The sequence below is a fragment of the Panulirus ornatus genome, chromosome 1 (assembly GCF_036320965.1).
Source record: "Panulirus ornatus isolate Po-2019 chromosome 1, ASM3632096v1, whole genome shotgun sequence".
Classification (NCBI taxonomy): Eukaryota; Metazoa; Arthropoda; class Malacostraca; order Decapoda; family Palinuridae; genus Panulirus; species Panulirus ornatus.
In genome coordinates this window covers 1,818,936-1,844,879 of record NC_092224.1, presented here as the reverse complement: position 1 = coordinate 1,844,879, position 25,944 = coordinate 1,818,936, and the positions used below count along the sequence as shown (strand labels likewise).

The window sequence follows — 25,944 nt, the reverse complement described above, 5'->3', positions numbered from 1 at the left end:
CAAAGATTCTGCCTGTTTGGGGTTACAGCTTTGGTGAGTCTGCATCACTAAGAGCACAATTTCTTCAAAGATCTCACTCCAAAGGAGTCTACATTTCCCTTCTACTGATAGTGGTCCAGCATTGGGCTGCATGAGTCTTTATAAAGGTTTTGGGTAACACTAGGACTCTCATAAAAATTAGTCCAGGGATAATTGTAACAAGAGGAAAAAAAAAATTTTTTCACAACCTATGCAGCTCAATTTAATGCACCAATGGAAAATCAAGAAACATATATCTATCTGTAACTTTATAAATATCAACAGTTCCTGTAATACAAGAAAATACATGAATGAATTCTACAGAATTTAACACAGTTATGGATACGCTTTTCAACATGTCTAAATTTGGAAAAACCTTGTATTTCATAATTGGCTTAATGGAGTAAGAAATCTCTATGTACAAATTAACTTATCTTTAAACATTATAAACCAAATACATTACAAAATAATTTCCTTCTTGTTCCTGTTGAATGCATTAAACAAGGTCAGATATTGCTTGTACTTTCATCAGTATTTATGTTTATTTAACTTACCTGCAGACCACCCCGATGAAGCCAATAGCTGGACAGCAAAACAACAAACAATAAAAAAGATCAGAAATAGGTTGTCATCTGCTCTGCATCCTTGCAACACAAACACTTCTTATAACAGTTAACAGTGTGGGCACTGGCCCAAATCTAATTACTCTAATTCTGACAAGATGCCAAAGTAAGAGGTTAAACTGTATGCAGCAAAAACTGATTTCAGATGAAACTCAAAGACTTTCAGCTTTACAGTGGAATGCTTTGGTTGGGCAACTGACTCAAATAAGGCATTATCATTCTGTAAGAATAAAAAAAAAAATATGTGAGCAAAGAGCCAGGGACTGACAAACCAATCCAAGAGGGACAGCACGCTACGCACACTACGGGGTTCATCGCTTACCCATTCCACTCCCGTTGGCAATCTCCATACCTGGAAAACACACTTCCAGTCATGCTTGGGGTACCACAGAGGATGCTAGTTGACTGAGGTACGAATTCTATATTAGCACTTATGTGATTCTGAGGCATTTATAAGGAAAAGTTTAAAGATCCCATTTGATGACACCTGCATGCAGTCTCACAGGCTAAAGTGCATAAAGAAGATAAAGTGCAGTTTCAGAATTCGGACCTGTTTAAGAAGAGATGAAATATGGACGTACTGTACATACTGTTAAATAGTAAAATGATAAGGAATCATCTCTAAAAGATCTTCAGGATCATGAAATATGTCTTCACAAATGTCCACATTTCATCACAGCATTTACAAAACAGAAAGAAACTAAAGGGCCTGTGATGTTCTAATGTGTACTTTGTTCCTAATTTTGAAAAAATGATTCTAAAGAGAATCATTTTTCAACTGTTTTTACAATGATACTTAGCACTATTAACCTGTGAACAATAGGCAATCTTAACACATAATATGGTATCCGAATGACTGCATCATTTAATTCCAACCCATATTGAGTAGAGATGTTAAAAAACAACACTGACCTCCAAGTATTGAAAAAATAAGAATGTGTAAATACTCAAAATCAATTCCTTAACAAAATCTAACTTTTAGAGTATTATGCTTGTTAAAAATACAACTGCAAGTTTAATGAGTCTTGTATTGCCATATGCCATGAAAAAATAACTGCCATAATCAACTTATTAAAAATATCTTTTCACCAACACTTCCTTTAAGAACACAAAAAATTATTGATGTCCTACATTTTCCCTCAGTACCATGCATCATCAGTAGTATCAAAAGAAGGCTACAGCATCCTCAAAATAATACACCTATAATATTATTAAACATATCTTTGAATTTGAGTACAGAGGCCTCTTGGCAACCATAAAGGTTATCTTCCTTTAAGACCCCTAAGGTTGGCAAATCCACACTTGGGAAAGTTCTGGGCTTAAGGGAAACAAGTGATAAGGGGAAAAGACCCTACCCTTGAGAGACATACCTTAAGTCCTATAATCAACACTTCATGGTTAAAAATTAAGCAAGCTATACTTCAAAAGCAACACTAGGATTACTCTTAGAGGCCATATCTAGGGGCAAAAAGCAGCAGACAAGTTTGAAGTTATGAAAAGGCTAGGCAGTACACATTAAGTTCCTCATGTGACAAGAATTACAATAAAAACAATTGATGTAGGTAGAGCATGGGCAATAAGCTTGGGTGATGTGATCATTTCACTTCATACTGCTGTGTGCATCCTGACCGTATCATCATGCTGGATCCAACTGGGCTGGGCTAAAGGTAGCCTATGGCCAACATAACACTCATCCAGTGAGCAGAAAAAAATATCACAAACACTCAAAACTTTATGCAGTGGTTGGTAAAATGGTATACTATGTTGTTTCAGTGTGCATACTGAAAACCAAGGTTGGTGATATCATGGTAAGCAAGGGACCACTGTACACAATTTACAATCACTTGATTACTTCACCTCTTTTCTAACACTGTGCATCACTTCTGTCAAATGAAAGAAAAAAAGCTTTTCTATTATCAAGCTGGGCAAGCAAGGAGTTTGCATTAACATATAATTAATTCTGACTGAATATCTGGCATTTACAATTGATCCTAGACTGAAAATCAGGGAGATGAACATAATAATTACATATACAGAAAATATCTGAGAGTCACCTGTCATTATGTTCAGTGAATGGCATTGAGTTTCCTTGTTATGTCAACATTCATATGTGTTAAATCAAATGTGCACATGGCATACCAAGAAGTGATTCATATGGATCATCAGCCCTTAAACTGCAGTTTATGTCAGTTGATGTACAATATTGGGCACTGGTTTATATCAATTGACACCTGGTAAAAAGGTTTACTTATATTCAGCAGCACACTTTCTATAATTATGATAAGTGAGATTTACAATGAATTAATTGCATTTATCAGTATCTAAAATACAGGTAGTAAATGTCAAATGTAAAAGTGTATCAATATAATATACTCTTTCTGTAATAAAGAAAAATGGACAGGTAAGTCTATCTATATTTCTGTCACCTGTTCCCAATTGGAACTCCTTCAAGGTGGTGACCAAGGAAACAATGTCTCCATAATTAGTGAATTACAGTGCTATTTCTTAGCCTTTAGTGCCTTACCCATAATAGGCCACTGGCAGAGGGCAACTCTAGCACAGTCTTTACAGGGGCTCCTACCTGATGCTCCTACTGACTATTTCTACCTAATGCTGCTGCCTAATGTTCCTCGCTACTATTTCAATCTAATGTTTCTATTTAGTGCTCCTGCCTAAATGTTCCTACCTACAACTTCTATCTATTGCTCCTAACATTCTGCCAAAAGGCAGGGCTAATGCATGGTGCTCTCTGCATGAAAATCTAGTTACGAAGAATGGCTGTGTGAGTTAAGTTTTATCAAGTATCATGTATGAGGAGAAATTGTATATTTGACAGAATGCCAGTAGTCAATATGAGGGTGAGACAGAAAGGAAAGACAACGACCTGGATTAGTTGTCAAAAGTACATATGTATATATTTTTTCAGGTGAGAAACTTCAGAAGTTGGTCACTGAGTTTGCTAAAGTGTGTGAAAGAAGAAAGCTGAGACAATGTGAATAAGAGCAGCAAGGTTATATATTATATCATATACTTTGTTGCTGTCTCCCGTGTTAGCGAGGTAGCGCAAGGAAACAGAGAAAAGAATGGCCCATGTACATAAACGCCCACACACGCACATATACATACCTATACATTTCAATGTATACATACATATACATACACAGACATATACATATATACACATGTTCATATTCATACTTGCTGCCTTCATCCATTCCCATCGCCACCCCGCCACACATGAAATGGTACCCCCTTCCCCCGTGCGCGCACACGAGGTAGCACTAGGAAAAGACAACAAAGTCCACATACACATGTATATACATATACGCCCACACACGCTTATGTACATAACTATACATTTCAACGTATACATACATATACATATACAAACATATACATATATACACATGCACATATTCACACTAGCTGTCTTCATCCATTCCCATCCCGACACACTTAAAATGGCACATCCCTTCCCCCAACTGCATGTGAGGTAGCGCCAGGAAAAACAACAAAGGCCACATTTGTTCACTCTGTCTTTAGTTGTCATGTGTAATGTTCCGAAACCACAGCTCCCTTTCCACATCCAGGCTCCACAAAACCTTCCATGTTGTACCCCAGACACTTCACATGCCCTGGTTCAATCCATTGACAGCACGTCGACCCCAGTACACCACATCGTTCCAATTCATTCTATTCCCCACGCGTCTTTCACCCTCCTGTATGTTCAGGCTCCAAAAGTTCAAAATCTTTTCACTCCATCCTTCCACCTCCAATTTGGTCTCCCACTTCTTGTTCCCTCCACAACTGACACATATATCCTCTTTGTCAATCTTCCCTCACTCGTTCTCTCCATGTGACCAAACCATTTTAATACACCATCTTTTGCTCTCTCAACCACACTCTTTTTATTACCACAAATCTCTCTTACCCTTTCATTACTTACTCAATCAAACCACCTCACACCATATATTATCCTCAAACATTTCATTTCCAACACATCCACCCTCCTCAGTACAACCCTATCTATAGCCCATGCCTTGCAACCATATAACATTGTTGAAATCACTATTCCTTCAAACATGCCAATTTTTGCTCTCCGAGATAAAATCTCACCTTTTACAAATTCTTCAATGCTCCCAGAACCTTCGCCCCCTCCCCCGCCCAGTGACTTACTTCCACTTCCATGGTTCCACTTACTGCTAAGTCCACTCCCAGATATCTAAAACACTTCACTTCCTCCAATTTTTCTCCATTCAAACTTACCTCCCAATTGACTTGTCCCTCAAACCTACTGAAACAAATAACCTTGCTCTTATTCACATTTACTCTCAACTTTCTTCTTTCACACACTTTATGAAACTCAAGTCACCAACTTCTGCAGTTTCTCACCTGAATCAGCCACCAGAGCAGTATCATCAATGAACAAAAACTGACTCACTTCCCAAGCCCTCGTATCCAGAACAGACTGCATATATGCCCCTCTCCCCAAAACCCTTGCATTCACCTCCCTAACAACCCCATCCATAAACAAATTAAACAGCCATGGAGACATCATGCACCCCTGCCGCAAACCGACATTCACAGGGAACCAATCACTTTTCTCTCTTCCTACTCGTACACATGCCTTACATCCTTGATAAAAACTTTTCACTGTTTCTAGCAACTTACCTCCAACACCATATAAACTTTATACCTTCCTCAAAGCATCTCTATCAACTCTATCATATGCCTTCTCCAGATCCATAAGTGCTATATACAAATCCATTTGCTTTTCTAAGTATTTCTCACATACATTCTTCAAAGCAAACACCTGATCCACACATCCTCTACGACTTCTGAAACCACTCTGCTTTTCCCCAATCTGATGCTCCATACATGCCTTTACCCTCTCAATCAATACCCTCCCATATAATTTCCCAATAATACTCAACAAACTTATACCTCTGTAAATTGCCTTTGTACCATGGCACCATGCATGCATTCTGCCAATCCTCAGGCACTTCACCATGAACCATACATACACTGAATGTCCTTACCAACAAGTCAAAAACACAGTTACCCCCTTTCGTAATAAATTCCATTGCAATACCAACCAATCCCACTGCCTTGCCAGCTTTCATCTTCTGCAATGCTTTCACTACCTCTAATCTGTTCACCAAACCATTCTCCCTGACCCTCTCACTTTGCACATCACCTCAACCAAGACACCCTCTATCTGCCACTCTATCATCAAACACATTCAACAAAACTTCAAAATACTGACTCAATCTCCTTCTCACTTCACCACTACTTGTTATTAGCTCCACCTTAACCCCCTACACCAATGTTCCCATTTGTATTTACCTCCTTCCTAAACATCTCATTTCTCCTCTTTTCATATATATATATATATATATATATATATATATATATATATATATATATATATATATATATACATACATATATATATATATATATATATATATATATATATATATATATATATATATATATATATATATATATATATATTTATTTTTTTTTTTATTTATTATACTTTGTCGCTGTCTCCCGCGTTTGCGAGGTAGCGCAAGGAAACAGACGAAAGAAATGGCCCAACCCACCCCATACACATGTATATACATACGTCCACACACGCAAATATACATACCTACACAGCTTTCCATGGTTTACCCCAGACGCTTCACATGCCTTGCTTCAATCCACTGACAGCACGTCAACCCCGGTATACCACATCGCTCCAATTCACTCTATTTCTTGCCCTCCTTTCACTCTCCTGCATGTTCAGGCCCCGATCACAGAAAATCTTTTTCACTCCATCTTTCCACCTCCAATTTGGTCTCCCTCTTCTCCTCGTTCCCTCCACCTCCGACACATATATCCTCTTGGTCAATCTTTCCTCACTCATTCTCTCCATGTGACCAAACCATTTCAAAACACCCTCTTCTGCTCTCTCAACCATGCTCTTTTTATTTCCACACATCTCTCTTACCCTTACGTTACTTACTCGATCAAACCACCTCACACCACACATTGTCCTCAAACATCTCATTTCCAGCACATCCATCCTCCTGCGCACAACTCTATCCATAGTCCACGCCTCGCAACCATACAACATTGTTAGAACCACTATTCCTTCAAACATACCCATTTTTGCTTTCCGAGATAATGTTCTCGACTTCCACACATTCTTCAAGGCTCCCAGAATTTTCGCCCCCTCCCCCACCCTATGATCCACTTCCGCTTCCATGGTTCCATCCGCTGCCAGATCCACTCCCAGATATCTAAAACACTTCACTTCCTCCAGTTTTTCTCCATTCAAACTCACCTCCCAAATGACTTGACCCTCAACCCTACTGTACCTAATAACCTTGCTCTTATTCACATTTACTCTTAACTTTCTTCTTTCACACACTTTACCAAACTCAGTCACCAGCTTCTGCAGTTTCTCACATGAATCAGCCACCAGCGCTGTATCATCAGCGAACAACAACTGACTCACTTCCCAAGCTCTCTCATCCCCAACAGACTTCATATTTGCCCCTCTTTCCAAAACTCTTGCATTCACCTCCCTAACAACCCCATCCATAAACAAATTAAACAACCATGGAGACATCACACACCCCTGCCGCAAACCTACATTCACTGAGAACCAATTACTTTCCTCTCTTCCTACACGTACACATGCCTTACATCCTAGATAAAAACTTTTCACTGCTTCTAACAACTTGCCTCCCACACCATATATTCTTAATACCTTCCACAGAGCATCTCTATCAACTCTATCATATGCCTTCTCCAGATCCATAAATGCTACATACAATTCCATTTGCTTTTCTAAGTATTTCTCACATACATTCTTCAAAGCAAACACCTGATCCACACATCCTCTACCACTTCTGAAACCACACTGCTCTTCCCCAATCTGATGCTCTGTACATGCCTTCACCCTCTCAATCAATACCCTCCCATATAATTTGCCAGGAATACTCAACAAACTTTTTTTTTTTTTTTTTTTTTTTTTTTTTTTTTTTTTTTTTTTTATACTTTGTCGCTGTCTCCCGCGTTTGCGAGGCAGCGCAAGGAAACAGACGAAAGAAATGGCCCAACCCCCCCCCATACACATGTACATACACACGTCCACACACGCAAATATACATACCTACACAGCTTTCCATGGTTTACCCCAGACGCTTCACATGCCTTGATTCACTCCACTGACAGCACGTCAACCCCTGTATACCACATCGCTCCAATTCACTCTATTCCTTGCCCTCCTTTCACCCTCCTGCATGTTCAGGCCCCGATCACACAAAATCTTTTTCACTCCATCTTTCCACCTCCAATTTGGTCTCCCTCTTCTCCTCGTTCCCTCCACCTCCGACACATATATCCTCTTGGTCAATCTTTCCTCACTCATTCTCTCCATGTGCCCAAACCATTTCAAAACACCCTCTTCTGCTCTCTCAACCACGCTCTTTTTATTTCCACACATCTCTCTTACCCTTACGTTACTTACTCGATCAAACCACCTCACACCACACATTGTCCTCAAACATCTCATTTCCAGCACATCCATCCTCCTGCGCACAACTCTATCCATAGCCCACGCCTCGCAACCATACAACATTGTTGGAACCACTATTCCTTCAAACATACCCATTTTTGCTTTCCGAGATAATGTTCTCGACTTCCACACATTTTTCAAGGCTCCCAAAATTTTCGCCCCCTCCCCCACCCTATGATCCACTTCCGCTTCCATGGTTCCATCCGCTGACAGATCCACTCCCAGATATCTAAAACACTTCACTTCCTCCAGTTTTTCTCCATTCAAACTCACCTCCCAATTGACTTGACCCTCAACCCTACTGTACCTAATAACCTTGCTCTTATTCACATTTACTCTTAACTTTCTTCTTCCACACACTTTACCAAACTCAGTCACCAGCTTCTGCAGTTTCTCACATGAATCAGCCACCAGCGCTGTATCATCAGCGAACAACAACTGACTCACTTCCCAAGTTCTCTCATCCCCAACAAACTTATACCTCTGTAATTTGAGCACTCACTCTTACCCCCTTTGCCTTTGTACAATGGCACTATGCACGCATTCCGCCAATCCTCAAGCACCTCACCATGAGTCATACATACATTAAATAACCTTACCAACCAGTCAACAATACAGTCACCCCCTTTTTTAATAAATTCCACTGCAATACCATCCAAACCTGCTGCCTTGCCGGCTTTCATCTTCCACAAAGCTTTTACTACCTCTTCTCTGTTTACCAACTCATTTTCCCTAACCCTCGCACTTTGCACACCACCTCGACCAAAACACCCTATATCTGCCACTCTATCATCAAACACATTCAACAAACCTTCAAAATACTCACTCCATCTCCTTCTCACATCACCACTACTTGTTATCACCTCCCCATTTGCGCCCTTCACTGAAGTTCCCATTTGCTCCCTTGTCTTACGCACTTTATTTACCTCCTTCCAGAACATCTTTTTATTCTCCCTAAAATTTAATGATACTCTCTCACCCCAACTCTCATTTGCCCTTTTTTTCACCTCTTGCACCTTTCTCTTGACCTCCTGTCTCTTTCTTTTATACGTCTCCCACTCAATATCATTTTTTCCCTGCAAAAATCGTCCAAATGCCTCTCTCTTCTCTTTCACTAATACTCTTACTTCTTCATCCCACCACTCACTACCCTTTCTAATCAACCCACCTCCCACTCTTCTCATGCCACAAGCATTTTTTGCGCAATCCATCACTGATTTCCTAAATACATCCCATTCCTCCCCCACTCCCCTTACTTCCATTGTTCTCACCTTTTTCCATTCTGTACCCAGTCTCTCCTGGTACTTCCTCACACAAGTCTCCTTCCCAAGCTCACTTACTCTCACCACTCTCTTCACCCCAACATTCTCCCTTCTTTTCTGAAAACCCCTACAAATCTTTACCTTCGCCTCCACAAGATAATGATCAGACATCCCTCCAGTTGCACCTCTCAGCACATTAACATCCAAAAGTCTCTCTTTCGCGCGCCTGTCAATTAACACGTAATCCAATAACGCTCTCTGGCCATCTCTCCTACTTACATAAGTATACTTATGTATATCTCGCATTTTAAACCAGGTATTCCCAATCATCAGTCCTTTTTCAGCACATAAATCTACAAGCTCTTCACCATTTCCATTTACAACACTGAACACCCCATGTATACCAATTATTCCCTCAACTGCCACATTACTCACCTTTGAATTCAAATCACCCAACACTATAACCCGGTCTCGTGCATCAAAACCACTAACACACTCATTCAGCTGCTCCCAAAACACTTGCCTCTCATGATCTTTCTTCTCATGCCCAGGTGTATATGCACCAATAATCACCCATCTCTCTCCATCAACTTTCAGTTTTACCCATATTAATCGAGAATTTACTTTCTTACATTCTATCACATACTTCCACAACTCCTGTTTCAGGAGTATTGCTACTCCTTCCCTTGCTCTTGTCCTCTCACTAACCCCTGACTTTACTCCCAAGACATTCCCAAACCACTCTTCCCCTTTACCCTTGAGCTTCGTTTCACTCAGAGCCAAAACATCCAGGTTCCTTTCCTCAAACATACTACCTATCTCTCCTTTTTTCACATCTTGGTTACATCCACACACATTTAGGCACCCTAATCTGAGCCTTCGAGGAGGATGAGCACTCCCCGCGTGACTCCTTCTTCTGTTTCCCATTTTAGAAAGTTAAAAAAAAAATACAAGGAGGGGAGGATTTCTGGCCCCCCGCTCCCGTCCCCTCTAGTCGCTTTCTACGACACGCGAGGAATGCGTAGGAAGTATTCTTTCACCCCTATCCCCAGGGATAATATACATATATATATATACACATACACGCTGTGTGTGTATATATATATCTTTTTCTTTTCTTTCAAACTATTCACCATTTCCCGCATTAGCGAGGTAGCGTTAAGAACAGAGGACTGGGCCTTTGAGGGAATACCCTCACCTGGCCCAATTCTCTGTTCCTTCTTTTGGAAAATTAAATTTTTTTTTTTTTTTTTTTTTTGCCGCTGTCTCCCACGTTTGCGAGGTAGTGCAAGGAAACAGACGAAAGAAATGGCCCAACCCACCCCCATACACATGTATATACATACGTCCACACACGCAAAATATACATACCTACAAAGCTTTCCATGGTTTACCCCAGACGCTTCACATGTGCCGATTCAATCCACTGACAGCACGTCAACCCCGGTATACCACATCGCTCCAATTCACTCTATTCCTTGCCCTCCTTTCACCCTCCTGCATGTTCAGGCCCCGATCACACAAAATCTTTTTCACTCCATCTTTCCACCTCCAATTTGGTCTCCCTCTTCTCCTCGTTCCCTCCACCTCCGACACATATATCCTCTTGGTCAATCTTTCCTCACTCATTCTGTCCATGTGCCCAAACCATTTCAAAACACCCTCTTTTGCTCTCTCAACCACGCTCTTTTTATTTCCACACATCTCTCTTACCCTTATGTTACTTACTCGATCAAACCACCTCACACCACACATTGTCCTCAAACATCTCATTTCCAGCACATCCATCCTCCTGCGCACAACTCTATCCATAGCCCACGCCTTGCAACCATACAACATTGTTGGAACCACTATTCCTTCAAACATACTCATTTTTGCTTTCCGAGATAATGTTCTCGACTTCCACACATTCTTCAAGGCTCCCAGAATTTTCGCCCCCTCCCCCACCCTATGATCCACTTCCGCTTCCATGGTTCCATCCGCTGCCAGATCCACTCACAGATATCTAAAACACTTCACTTCCTCCAGTTTTTCTCCACTCAAACTCACCTCCCAATTGACTTGACCCTCAACCCTACTGTACCTAATAACCTTGCTCTTATTCACATTTACTCTTAACTTTCTTCTTTCACACACTTTACCAAACTCAGTCACCAGCTTCTGCAGTTTCTCACATGAATCAGCCACCAGCGCTGTATCATCAGCGAACAACAACTGACTCACTTCCCAAGCTCTCTCATCCCAAACAGACTTCATACTTGCCCCTCTTTCCAAAACTCTTGCATTCACCTCCCTAACAACCCCATCCATAAACAAATTAAACAACCATGGAGACATCACACACCCCTGCCGCAAACCTACATTCACTGAGAACCAATCACTTTCCTCTCTTCCTACACGTACACATGCCTTACATCCTCGATAAAAACTTTTCACTGCTTCTAACAACTTGCCTCCCACCCCATATATTCTTAATACCTTCCACAGAGCATCTCTATCAACTCTATCATATGCCTTCTCCAGATCCATAAATGCTACATACAAATCCATTTGCTTTTCTAAGTATTTCTCACATACATTCTTCAAAGCAAACACCTGATCCACACATCCTCTACCACTTCTGAAACCACACTGCTCTTCCCCAATCTGATGCTCTGTACATGCTTTCACCCTCTCAATCAATACCCTCCCATATAATTTACCAGGAATACTCAACAGACTTATACCTCTGTAATTTGAGCACTCACTCTTATCCCCTTTGCCTTTGTACAATGGCACTATGCACGCATTCCGCCAATCCTCAGGCACCTCACCATGAGTCATACATACATTAAATAACCTTACCAACCAGTCAATAATACAGTCACCCCCTTTTTTAATAAATTCCACTGCAATACCATCCAAACCTGCTGCCTTGCCCGCTTTCATCTTCCGCAAAGCTTTTACTACCTCTTCTCTGTTTACCAACTCATTTTCCCTAACCCTCTCACTTTGCACACCACCTCGACCAAAACATCGTACATCTGCCACTCTATCATCAAACACATTCAACAAACCTTCAAAATACTCACTCCATCTCCTCACATCACCACTACTTGTTATCACCTCCCCATTTGTGCCCTTCACTGAAGCTCCCATTTGCTCCCTTGTCTTACGCACTTTATTTACCTCCTTCCAGAACATCTTTTTATTCTCCCTAAAATTTAATGATACTCTCTCACCCCAACTCTCATTTGCCCTCTTTTTCACCTCTTGCACCTTTCTCTTGACCTCCTGTCTCTTTCTTTTATACATCTCCCACTCAATTGCATTTTTTCCCTGCAAAAATCGTCCAAATGCCTCTCTCTTCTCTTTCACTAATAATCTTACTTCTTCATTCCACCACTCACTACCCTTTCTAATCAACCCACCTCCCACTCTTCTCATGCCACAAGCATCTTTTGCACAATCCTTCACTGGTTTCCTAAATACATCCCATTCCTCCCCCACTCCCCTTACTTCCATTGTTCTCACCTTTTTCCATTCAGTACTCAGTCTCCTGGTACTTCCTCACACAAGTCTCCTTCCCAAGCTCACTTACTCACTTACCACCCTCTTCACCCCAACCTTCACTCTTCTTTTCTGAAAACCCATACAAATCTTCACCTTAGCCTCCACAAGATAATGTCCTCTCACTAACCCCTGACTTTACTCCCAAGACATTCCCAAACCACTCTTCCCCTTTACCCTTGAGCTTCGTTTCACTCAGAGCCAAAACATCCAGGTTCCTTTCCTCAAACATACTACCTATATCTCCTTTTTTCACATCTTGGTTACATCCACACACATTTAGACACCCCAGTCCGAGCCTTCGAGGAGGATGAGCACTCCCCGCATGACTCCTTCTGTTTCCCATTTTAGAAAGTTAAAAATACAAGGAGGGGAGGATTTCTGGCCCCCCGCTCCCGTCCCCTCTAGTCGCCTTCTATGACACGCGAGGAATGCGTGGGAAGTATTCTTTCACCCCTATCCCCAGGGATTATATATATATATATATATATATATATATATATATATATATATATATATATATATATATATACATTGTATTGTTGACTGGTTGGTAAGGCTATTTAATGTATGTATGACTCATGGTGAGGTGCCTGAGGATTGGCGGAATTCGTGCATAGTGCCATTGTACAAAGGCAAAGGGGATAAGAGTGAGTGCTCAAATTACAGAGGTATAAGTTTGTTGAGTATTCCTGGTAAATTATATGGGAGGGTATTGATTGAGAGGGTGAAGGCATGTACAGAGCATCAGATTGGGGAAGAGCAGTGTGGTTTCAGAAGTGGTAGAGGATGTGTGGATCAGGTGTTTGCTTTGAAGAATGTATGTGAGAAATACTTAGAAAAGCATATGGATTTGTATGTAGCATTTATGGATCTGGAGAAGGCATATGATAGAGTTGATAGAGATGCTCTGTGGAAGGTATTAAGAATATATGGTGTGGGAGGAAAGTTGTTAGAAGCAGTGAAAAGTTTTTATCGAGGATGTAAGGCATGTGTACGTGTAGGAAGAGAGGAAAGTGATTGGTTCTCAGTGAATGTAGGTTTGCGGCAGGGGTGTGTGATGTCTCCATGGTTGTTTAATTTGTTTATGGATGGGGTTGTTAGGGAGGTAAATGCAAGAGTTTTGGAAAGAGGGGCAAGTATGAAGTCTGTTGGGATGAGAGAGCTTGGGAAGTGAGTCAGTTGTTGTTCGCTGATGATACAGCGCTGGTGGCTGATTCATGTGAGAAACTGCAGAAGCTGGTGACTGAGTTTGGTAAAGTGTGTGGAAGAAGAAAGTTAAGAGTAAATGTGAATAAGAGCAAGGTTATTAGGTACAGTAGGGTTGAGGGTCAAGCCAATTGGGAGGTGAGTTTGAATGGAGAAAAACTGGAGGAAGTGAAGTGTTTTAGATATCTGGGAGTGGATCTGGCAGCGGATGGAACCATGGAAGCGGAAGTGGATCATAGGGTGGGGGAGGGGGCGAAAATTCTGGGGGCCTTCAAGAATGTGTGGAAGTCGAGAACATTATCTCGGAAAGCAAAAATGGGTATGTTTGAAGGAATAGTGGTTCCAACAATGTTGTATGGTTGCGAAGCGTGGGCTATGGATAGAGTTGTGCGCAGGAGGATGGATGTGCTGGAAATGAGATGTTTGAGGACAATGTGTGGTGTGAGGGGGTTTGATCGAGTGAGTAACGTAAGGGTAAGAGAGATGTGTGGAAATAAAAAGAGCGTGGTTGAGAGAGCAGAAGAGGGTGTTTTGAAGTGGTTTGGGCACATGGAGAGAATGAGTGAGGAAAGATTGACCAAGAGGATATGTGTGTCGGAGGTGGAGGGAACGAGGAGAAGAGGGAGACCAAATTGGAGGTGGAAAGATGGAGTGAAAAAGATTTTGTGTGATCGGGGCCTGAACATGCAGGAGGGTGAAAGGAGGGCAAGGAATAGAGTGAATTGGAGCGATGTGGTATACTGGGGTTGACGTGCTGTCAGTGGATTGAATCAAGGCATGTGAAGCGTCTGGGGTAAACCATGGAAAGCTGTGTAGGTGTGTATATTTGCGTGTGTGGACGTATGTATATACATGTGTATGGGGGGGGTTGGGCCATTTCTTTCGTCTGTTTCCTTGCGCTACCTCGCAAACGCGGGAGACAGCGACTAAGTATAATATAAAATAAGTATAATATATATACATATATACATACATACACATACACACGCACATATACACACACACACACACACACACACAGACATATACATATATATACATATGAAAAAAGTAAGAAATAATTTAGAAAACTGAAACTTCTAGCTTGAAATGAAATGAGAAAATGAATGTCACATAATGGTTCAACCTCTGGCTATGGAAAAGGGTAATGTATACTTTATCTACACAAACGTCAATAGTAGTTCTCATCAATTTAACCACTGTATGAAGAAGCTTCAATGTCTAAGCTACATTTTTTTTTTTCCAATTTCACTATTTTCTTGTCAAAGCACCATGTATGAAAACTATCACTCCAGTAACACAACTATAAACATTTACTTCCCCTTTAAAAAAGTTCTGGGGCAGTCTGTCTTGATACACTGCGGAACACTCTACCACCTGGCGAGGTTTGTGTTGCAATGGTTCTTGATTCACAAATGTAGTAGCATCACTGGTGGGCAGAAGAACATATATATATATATATATATATATATATATATATATATATATATATATATATATATATATATATATATTTTTTTTTTTCCAAAAAGAAGGAACAGAGGGGGGCCAGGTGAGGATATTCCAAAAAAGGCCCAGTCCTCTGTTCTTAACGCTACCTCGCTAAAGCGGGAAATGGCGAATAGTTTAAAAGAAAAGATATATATATATATATATATATATATATATATATATATATATATATATATATTATCCCTGGGGATAGGGGATTAAGAATACTTCCCACGTATTCCCTGTGTGTCGTAGAAGGCGACTAAAAGGGGAGGGAGCTGGGGGCTGGAAATCCTCCCCTCTTTTTTTTTTTTTTTAATTTTCCAAAAGAAGGAACAGAGGGGGCCAGGTGAGGATATTCCAAAAAAGGCCCAGTCCTCTGTTCCTAATGCTACCTCGCTAACGCGGGAAATGGCGAATAGTTTAAAAGAAAGAAAGAATACATATATATATACAGAGACATATACATATATACATAATTCATACTTGCTGCCCCTATTCATTCCCGTCGCCAACCAGCCACACATGAAATAACAACCCCCCCCCTGCATGCATGCAAGGTAGCACTAGGAAAAAACAACAAAGACCACATTCGTTCATACTCAGCCTCAAGCTGTCATGTATAATGCACCGAAACCACAGCTCCCTTTCCACATCCAGGCCCCACAAACTTTTTCTATTATACTTTGTTGCTGTCTCGCGTTAGCGAAGTAGCACAAGGAAACAGACGAAAGAATGGTCAAACCCGCCCACATACACATGTATATACATAAACGCCCACACACGCACATATACATACCTATACATTTTAACATATACATACATATACATATATACCCATGTACATATTCAGACATGCTGCCTTTATCCATTCCCTCCACCACCCTGCCAACCATGAAATGGCACCCCCTCACCCCATGTGTGTGCGAGGTAGCGCTAAGAAAAAACAACAAAGGCAACATTCGCTCACACTCAGTCTCTAGCTTTCATGTGCAATGCACCGAAACCACATCTCCCTTTCCACATACACCACCACAAAACTTTCCATGGTTTACCCCATACGCTTCACATGCTCTGGTTCAATTCATTGACAGCACATCGACCCCGGTATACCACATCATTCCAAGTCACTCTATTCCTTGCATGCCTTTCACCCTCCTGCATGTTCAGGCCCTGATTGCTCAAAATCTTTTTCACTCCATCCTTCCACCTCCAATTTGGTCTTCCACTTCTTGTTCCCTCCACCTCTGACACATATATCCTCTTTGTCAATCTTACCTCACTCATTCTCTGCATGTGACCAAACCATTTCAATACCTGCTCTTCTGCTCTCTCAACCACACTCTTTTTATTACCAAACATCTCTCGTACCCTTTCATTACTTACTCGATCAAACCACCTCACACCAAATGCTGTCCTCAAACATCTCATTTCCAATACATCCACCCTCCTCTGCACAACCCATGCCTCACAACCACATAACATTGTTAGAACCACTATTCCTTCAAACATACCCTTTTTTGCTCTCCAAGATAACGTTCTTGCCTTCCACATATTCTTCAATGCTTCCAGAACCTTCACCCCCTCCCCCACCCTGTGACTCACTTCCGCTTCCATGGTTTCATCCGCCGCCAAATCCACTCTCAGATATATAAAACACTTCACTTCCTCCAGTTTTTCTCCATTCAAACTTACCTTCCAATTTACTTGTCGCTCAACCCTACTGAACCTAATAACCTTGCTCATATTCACATTTAGTCTTAGCTTTCTTCTTTCACACACTTTACCAAACTCAGTCACCAGCTTCTGCAGTTTCTCACCCGAAGCAGCCACCAGCACTGTGTCATCAGTGACCAACAACTGACTCACTTCACAAGCCCTCTCATCCACAACAGACTGGATACTTGCCCCTCTCTCCAGAACTCTTGCACTCACCTCCCTAACAACCCCATCCATAAACAAATTAAACAACCATGGAGACATCATGCACCCCTGCCAAAAGCTGACATTCACTGGGAACCAATCACTTTCCTCTCTTCCTACTTGTACACATGCTTGACATCCTTGATAAAAAATTTTCACTGCTTCTAGCAACTTACCTCCTACACCATCTACTATTAATACCTTCCACAGAGCATCTCTATTATTATTATCATTATCATTATTATGCTTAATTGCTGTTTCCTGCATCAGCGAGGAAGCGCAAGGAATTAGGCGAAGAATGGCCCAACCACTCATATACACACATATATACATAAATGCTCATACACACACATATATATACATAGGGGAGATTGGGATACGGGAAAAAGAGTACTATCCATGTATTCCCTGCGTGTCACAGAAGGGGACTAAAAGGGGAGGGAGCAGGAGGCTGGAAATTCTTCCCTTCTATTTCTAATCTTTCAGAAGAAGGAACAAAGAAATGGGCCAAGTGAGGATATTTCCTCTAAGGCTCACTCCTCTGTTCTTAACACTACCTTGCTAACACGAGAAATATGTATGAAAAACAAAAACATACACAGACATATACATATACACATATTTATACTTGCTGCCTTCAACCATTCCCGTCAGCACCCCACCACAAAGGAAACAGCATTTCCCTCCCCTCCAAAATGGCCACTTCACACTCAGTCTCTACCTGTCATGTGTAATGCACTGAAACCACAGCTCCCTGTCTATATCCAAGCGCTACAGACCTTTCCCTGGTTTACCCTATTCTTCACATGCCCTGGATTAGTCTATTGACAGCATGTCAACCCCGGGTATACCACATCATTCCAATCCACTCTATTCCCTGCACGCCTTTCACCCTCCTGCATGTTCAGGCCCTGATCACTCAAAATCTTCTTCACTCCATCCTTCCACCTCCCATTTGGTCTCCTGCTTCTCGTTCTTCCCACCACCTCTGACGCATATATCCTCTTTGTCAATCTTTCCTCACTCATTCTCTCAATGTGTCCAAACCATTTCAACACACCCTCTTCTGCTCTCTCAACCACACTCTTTTTCTTATCACACATCCCTCTTATCCTTTCATTACCTACTCCATCAAACCACCTCACACCACATATTGTCCTCAAACACTTCATTTCCAACACATCCACCCTCTTCTGCACAACCCTATCTATAGCCCATGCCTCACAACCTTATAACATTGTTGGAACCACAATTCCTTCAAACATACCCATTTTTGTTCTCCGAGATAATGTTCTCGCCTTCCACACATTTTTCAACGCTCCCAGAACCTTCACCCCTTCCCCCATCCTGTGACTCCTTCCACTTCCATGGTTCCATCTGCTGCTAAGTCCACTCCTAGATATCAAAAACACTTCACTTCCTCCAGTTTTTCTCCATTTAAACTTACCTCCCAATTATCTTGTCCCTCAACCCTTGCTCTTTTTCACATTTACTCTCAACTTGCTCCTTTCACACACTTTACCAAACTCAGTCACCAACCTCTGCAGTTTCTCACCCAATTCAGCCATCAGCGCTGTACCAACAGCAAACAACAGCAGACTCACTTCCTAAGTCCTCTCATCCACAGAAGACTGCATACTTGCCTCTCTCTCCAAAATTCTTACATTCATTTCCTAACCACCCACATTCTGCAGGATGCAGCTTTAGAGTACCATGTATAAATTGTGAAGTTTTATGTTAGGCAGACTGCTAATGATCTTTCTGTTAGACTTAATCAAAATATATATAGTGTAAGAACAGGTCAAGAATCAAATGCCTTGTTTAATCATGTTAAAAAATAATATAATCAATATCATTAAATATGCTATTATTAAATACACAAAGAATTAGTGAAGGTCTGCACAAATTGGATAGCTTTACTGTTGATAAAATTTGTAAACAGTTCCCCCTCTTGTCCACATAAGTTTATGATATGCTTGTTACCAGATTCAAATGCACCTGACCATGATTTGGGTATTCACCTCTTTACTAAATGATGTCCTAGCTATGTCTCTTCATTGTATATCAACTGGCTGTTATATTTCTTTCTTGTACCTCCCCTCACAATGTGATTCTTACACGAAAGTGCACTTGGGAACTAATCGTGTTTCATTTCCCCATAGACTTATAGGAATTTACCTGATCATGTGCTCAATTGTGATACTTTCCTATATCTTTTCGTTCTTTCATACTATTCGCCATTTCCCGCGTCAGCGAGGTAGCGTTAAGAACAGAGGACTGGGCCTCTGAGGAAACATCCTCATCCAGCCCCCTTCTCTGTTCCTTCCTTTGGAAAAAAAAAAACGGGTTATAGTGATGGGTGATTTGAATGCAAAGGTGAGTAATGTGACAGTTGAGGGAATAACTGGTGTACATGGGGTGTTCAGTGTTGTAAATGGAAGTGGTGAAGAGCTTGTAGATTTGTGCACTGAAAAAGGAATGGGAATTGGGAATATCTGGTTTAAAAAGAGAGATATACATAAGTACATGTAAGTAGAAGAGATGGCCAGAGAGTGTTATTGGATTACATGTACAATGATAGGCGCAAGAGAGACTTTTGGATGTTAATGTGCTGAGAGGTGCAACTGGAGGGATGTCTGATCATTATCTTGTGGAGGCGAAGGTGAAGATATGTTGAGGTTTTCAGAAAAGAAGAGAGAATGTTGGGGTGAAGAGAGTGGTGAGATTAAGTGAGCTTGGGAAGGAGACTTGTGTGAGGAAGTACAAGGAGAGACTGAGTGCACAATGGAAAAATGTAAGAACAAAGGACGTAAGGGGAGTGGGGGAGGAATGGGATGTATTTAGGGAAGCAGAGATGGCTTGCACAAAAGATGCCTGTGGGATGAGAAGTGTGGGATGAAGAAGTAAGATTATTAGTGAAAGAGAAGAGAGGCTTTGGAAGAATTCTGCAAGGAAATAATGCAAATGACTGGGAGATGTATAAAAGAAAGAGGCAGGAGGTCAAGAGAAAGGTGCAAGAGGTGAAATGAGAGTTGGGGTGAGAGAATATCATTAGATTTTTGGAAGAATAAAAAGATGTTTTGGAAGGAGATAAACAAAGTGCATAAGACAAGAGAACAAATGGGAACATTGGTGAAGGGGGCTAATGGGGAGGTGATAATAGGTAGTTGTGACGTGAGGTAGTAAAAGCTTTGCGGAAGATGAATGCCGGCAAAGCAGCGGGTTTGGATGGTATTGCAGTGGAATTTATTAAAAAAAGGGGTGACTGTGTTGTTGACTGGTTGGTGAGAATATTCAATGTATGTATGACTCATGGTGAGGTGCCTGAGGATTGGCAGAATGCACGCATAGTGCCATTGTGCAAGGGCAAAGGGGATAAAGATGAGTTCTCAAATTACAGAGGTATAAGCTAGTTGAGTATTCCTGGGAAATTATATGGGAGGGTATGGATTGAGAGGGTGAAGGCTGGAAATCCTCCCCTCTCGTTCTTTTTTTAATTTTCCAAAAGAAGGAACAGAGAAGGGAGCCAGTTCAGGATATTCCCTCAAAGGCCCAGTCCTCTGTTCTTAACACTACCTCACTAACACGGGAAACGGCAAACAGTTTGAAAGAAAGAGAAAGAAAGATGTATATATATTTATCATTTATTTTGCTTTGTCGCTGTCTCTCGTGTTAGCGAGGTAGCGCAAGGAAACATATGAAAGAATGGCCCAACCCACCCACATACACTATATATACATACACATCCATATATGCAAATATACATACCTATACATCTCAACGTATACATATATATATATATATATCTATCTATATATATATATATATATATATATATATATATATATATATATATATATATATATACAGACATATACATATATACACATGTACATAATTCATACGGTCTGCCTTTATTCATTCCCATCGCCACCCCGTCACACATAAAATAACAGCCCCCTCCCCCCTCATGTGTGCGAGGTAGCGCTAGGAAAAGACAACAAAAGCCACATTTGTTCACACTCAGTCTCTAGCTGTCATGTAATAATACACCGAAACCACAGCTCCCTTTCCACATCCAGGCCCCACAGAACTTTCCATGGTTTACCCCAGACGCTTCACATGCCCTGGTTCAATCCATTGACAGCACGTCGACCCCGGTATACCACATCATTCCAATTCACTCTATTCCTTGCACGCCTTTCACCCTCCTGCATGTTCATGCCCCGATCACTCAAAATCTTTTTCACACCATCTTTCCACCTCCAATTTGGTCTTCGAACTTCTCCTCGTTCCCTCCACCTCTGACACATATATCCTCATGGTCAATCTTTCCTCACTCATTCTCTCCATGTGACCAAACCATTTCAAAACACCCTCTTCTGCTCTCTCAACCACACTCTTTTTATTACCACACACCTCTCTTACCCTATTATTACTTACTCGATCAAACCACCTCACACCACATATTGTCCTCAAACATCTCATTTCCAGCACATTCACTCTCCTCCGCACAACTCTATCCATAGCCAACGCCTTGCAACCATATAACATTGTTGGAACCACTATTCCTTCAAACATACCCATTTTTGCTTTCTGAGATAGCCCCCTCCCCCACCCTATGATTCACTTCCGCCTCGATGGTTCCATCCACTGCCAAATCCACTCCCAGATATCTAAAACACTTCACTTCCTCCAGTTTTCCTCCATTCAAACTTACCTCCCAGTTGACTTAACCCTCAACCCTACTGTACCTAACAATCTTGCTCTTATTCACATTTACTCTTAACTTTCTTCTTTCACACACTTTACCAAACTCAGTCACCAGCTTCTGCAGTTTCTCACATGAATCAGCCACCAGCGCTGTATCATCAGCGAACAACACAGACTCACTTCCGAAGCTCTCTCATCCACAAAAGACTGCATACTTGCCCCTCTTTCCAAAACTCTTGCATTCACCTCCCTAACAACCCCATCCATAAACAAATTAAACAACCATGGAGACATCACACACCCCTGCCGCAAACCTACATTCACTGAGAACCAATCACTTTCCTCTCTTCCTACACGTACACATGCCTTACATCCTCAATAAAAACTTTTCACTGCTTCTAACAACTTGCCTCCCACACCATATATTCTTAATACCTTCCACAGAGCATCTCGATCAACTCTATCATATGCCTTCTCCAGATCCATAAATGCTACATACAAATCCATTTGCTTTTCTAAGTATTTCTCACACACATTCTTCAAAGCAAACACCTGATCCACACATCCTCTACCACTTCTGCAACCACAATGCTCTTCCCCAATCTGATGCTCTGTACATGCCTTCACCCTCTCAATCAATACCCTCCCATATAATTTCCCAGGAATACTCAACAAACTTATACCTCTGTAATTTGAGCACTCACTCTTATCCCCTTTGCCTTTGTACAATGGTGCTATGCAAGCATTCTGCCAATCCTCAGGCACTCACCATGAATCACACATATATTAAATAACCTGTCCAACCAGTCAACAATACAGTCACGCCCTTTTTTAATAAATTCCACAGCAATACCATCCAAACCTGCTGCTTTGCCGGCTTTCATCTTCCGTAAAGCTTTTACTACCTCTTCTCTATTTACCAAATCATTTCCCTAACCCTCTCACTTTGCACACCATCTCGACCAAAACACCCTATACCTGCCACTCTATTATCAAACACATTCAACAAACCTTCAAAATACTCACTCCATCCCCTTCTCACATCACCACTACTTATCATCTCACCATTAGCCCCCTTCACTGAAGTTCCCATTTGCTCCCTTGTCTTACGCACTTTATTTACCTCCTTCCTAAACATCTTTTTATTCTAAAATTTAATGATACTCTCTCACCCCAACTCTCATATGCCCTCTTTTTCACCTCTTGCACCTTTCTCTTGACCTCCTGCCTCTTTCTTTTATACATCTCCCGCTCATTTGCATTTTTTCCCAGCAAAAATCGTCCAAATTCCTCTCTCTTCTCTTTCACTAATTATCTTACTTCTTCATCCCACCACTCACTACCCTTTCGAATCAACCCACCTCCCACGCTTCTCAAGCCACAAGCATCTTTTGCGCAAACCATCACTGCTTCCCTAAATACATCCCATTCCTCCCCCACTCCCCTTACCTCCTTTGTTCTGAAGAATGTGTGGAAGTCGAGAACATTACCTCGGAAAGCAAAAATGGGTATGTCTGAGGGAAAAGTGGTTCCAACAATGTTATATGGTTGCGAGGCGTGGGCTATAGATAGAGTTGTGCAGAGGAGGGTGGATGTGCTGGAAATGAGATGTATCAGGACAATATGTAGTGTGAGGTTGTTTGATCAAGTAAGTAATAATAGGGTAAGAGAGATGTGTGGTGATAAAAAGAGTGTGGTTGAGAGAGCAGAAGAGGGTGTTTTGAAATGGTTTGGTCACATGGAGAGAATGAGTGAGGAAAGATTGACCAAGAGGATATATGTGTCAGAGGTGGAGAGAACGAGAAGTGGGAGACCAAACTGGAGGTGGTTAGATGGAGTGAAAAAGATTGTGAGTGATCGGGGCATGAACATGCAGGAGGGTGAAAGGCGTGCAAGGAATAGAGTATATTGGAACGATGTGGTATACCGGGGTCGACGTGCTGTCAATGGATTGAACCAGGGCATGTGAAACGTCTTGGGCAAACCATGGAAAGTTCTGTGGTATTCCATGTGTGGCGAGGTGGCGATGGGAATGAATAAAGGCAGACAGTGTGAATTGTGTGCATGGGTATATATGTATGTGTCTGTGTGTGTATATATATGTGTACATTGAGATGTATAGGTATGTATATTTGCGTGTGTGGACGTGTATGTACATAATGGGTATCTTATGAGATAAAGGGACAGCGAAACAAGTGAATATTTTTATGTATGATAAGATGTTCAGGTAGGATGGATATTAATATAATGTTAACATGTGTGGTGTTAGGTTTTGATCGTAAGTAACTAAGGGAGAGAGAGGTGGACATAAAAAGTATGCTGTTAGAGAGCAGAAGGGGTGCATTTTGAATGTTTGCACATGAGAGAATGATGAGGAGAATTGACCAAAGGATATATTGTCAGGAGTGGAAATAAAAAGAAAGTAACTCAATATTGGAGTAGTGAAAGATGAGTTGAAAAATATTTTGTTGATAGGGGCTGAACATGCAGAGGTGAAAGGATGGCAAAAAAGATAATTAGTCATTGTATACAGGGTTGACGGTCATGATTAAGCAAGGCATGGAAGCGTCTGGGTACCATGAAGCTGGTAGTATGTATATTTTGGTGTGTGGACTGTGTAGTACAGAGGGGGGGGGGGTTCCAATGTTCTTCGTCGTTTCCATTCGTAACTGAAAGGGGCAGGAAATATAAAAAAAAAAAATATTTATATATATAATAATAAAATTTATAATTTCTTTTTCAAATTTCGCATTCCTGCGTAGCAGTAGAAGACAAGATGGCCTTTAATTACCTCTGCCCCTTGTTCCTCTTTGGAATAAAAAGATTCTCCCTAAAAAAATTACGTACGAAAAAGTAAACATGAAGAACATTTCTCATCAGGAAAAACGTACGGCCCTTCCACTTGATGCAGTTTAGATGACCATTCCATGACCAATCCGCAAGAAAATAAGGTTTAAACCGATATTAACTCAGACTCAGCGTGGTTACGATTAAGCACGGTGATGAAGAAATGGACGTTAATGAGACTAGGACAGGTAGGAGACCATATAAAAGTGTTTAAAATCTGCGCCTTCAATAACACTAATCTGATTGTATATACTTGCCATAAATATCAACTAGTACAATTTCGAAAATATTCATGAAGCAATTATGTCTCAAAACCTTAAAGTGACTATGTTTACGAGTACCGCAATGTTTTCCAACTAGTCTTTTAAAATTCCTTTGTTTGGCGTGACCGTGAACACTGGCAGAAGCCAGGTTAAACGACATTAACGCAGTAACCAGTAAGGCGACCTTCCCATTTAGCCAGAGAGCGTCCAACCAAACAGGGACACTCTTAGTGGCCGCTGTGGTGACGGTGGCCAGGGTTTTAACCCGTATCAGCGGGAAGGCGGCGCCGTATGAAGCTTGCATATCAACGAGCCTGCGTGGGAAACCATACCTAGGCTTGCCAACAGTTCCCCACCCACCCCCAACCTGTAACACCCACCAACACCAAACCTCACCCGGCTTCGTGTCCATATCCCAACCGCCATCATGATTATCCCTGTTTATGATATTCTCAGGTAATCAATATTGTGTT

At 41.3% G+C, this 25,944-nt stretch overlaps 1 protein-coding gene across 10 annotated transcripts in view; it reads right to left on the bottom strand.

Annotated features, from left to right (window-relative positions):
- The window catches only part of tgo (Aryl hydrocarbon receptor nuclear translocator homolog tgo), a 942,634-nt gene that overhangs the window by 193,016 nt on the left and 723,674 nt on the right, over positions 1-25,944 (bottom strand). For 5 of the 10 annotated variants that reach the window (XM_071670630.1, XM_071670262.1, XM_071670355.1 and 2 more), the window contains one exon: positions 964-993. The exons of the other annotated variants lie outside the window; for them this stretch is intronic. In XM_071670630.1, the coding sequence (XP_071526731.1) occupies positions 964-993 (30 nt within the window). The remainder of the gene's footprint in view (positions 1-963; positions 994-25,944) is intronic. 10 annotated transcript variants of the gene reach the window in all.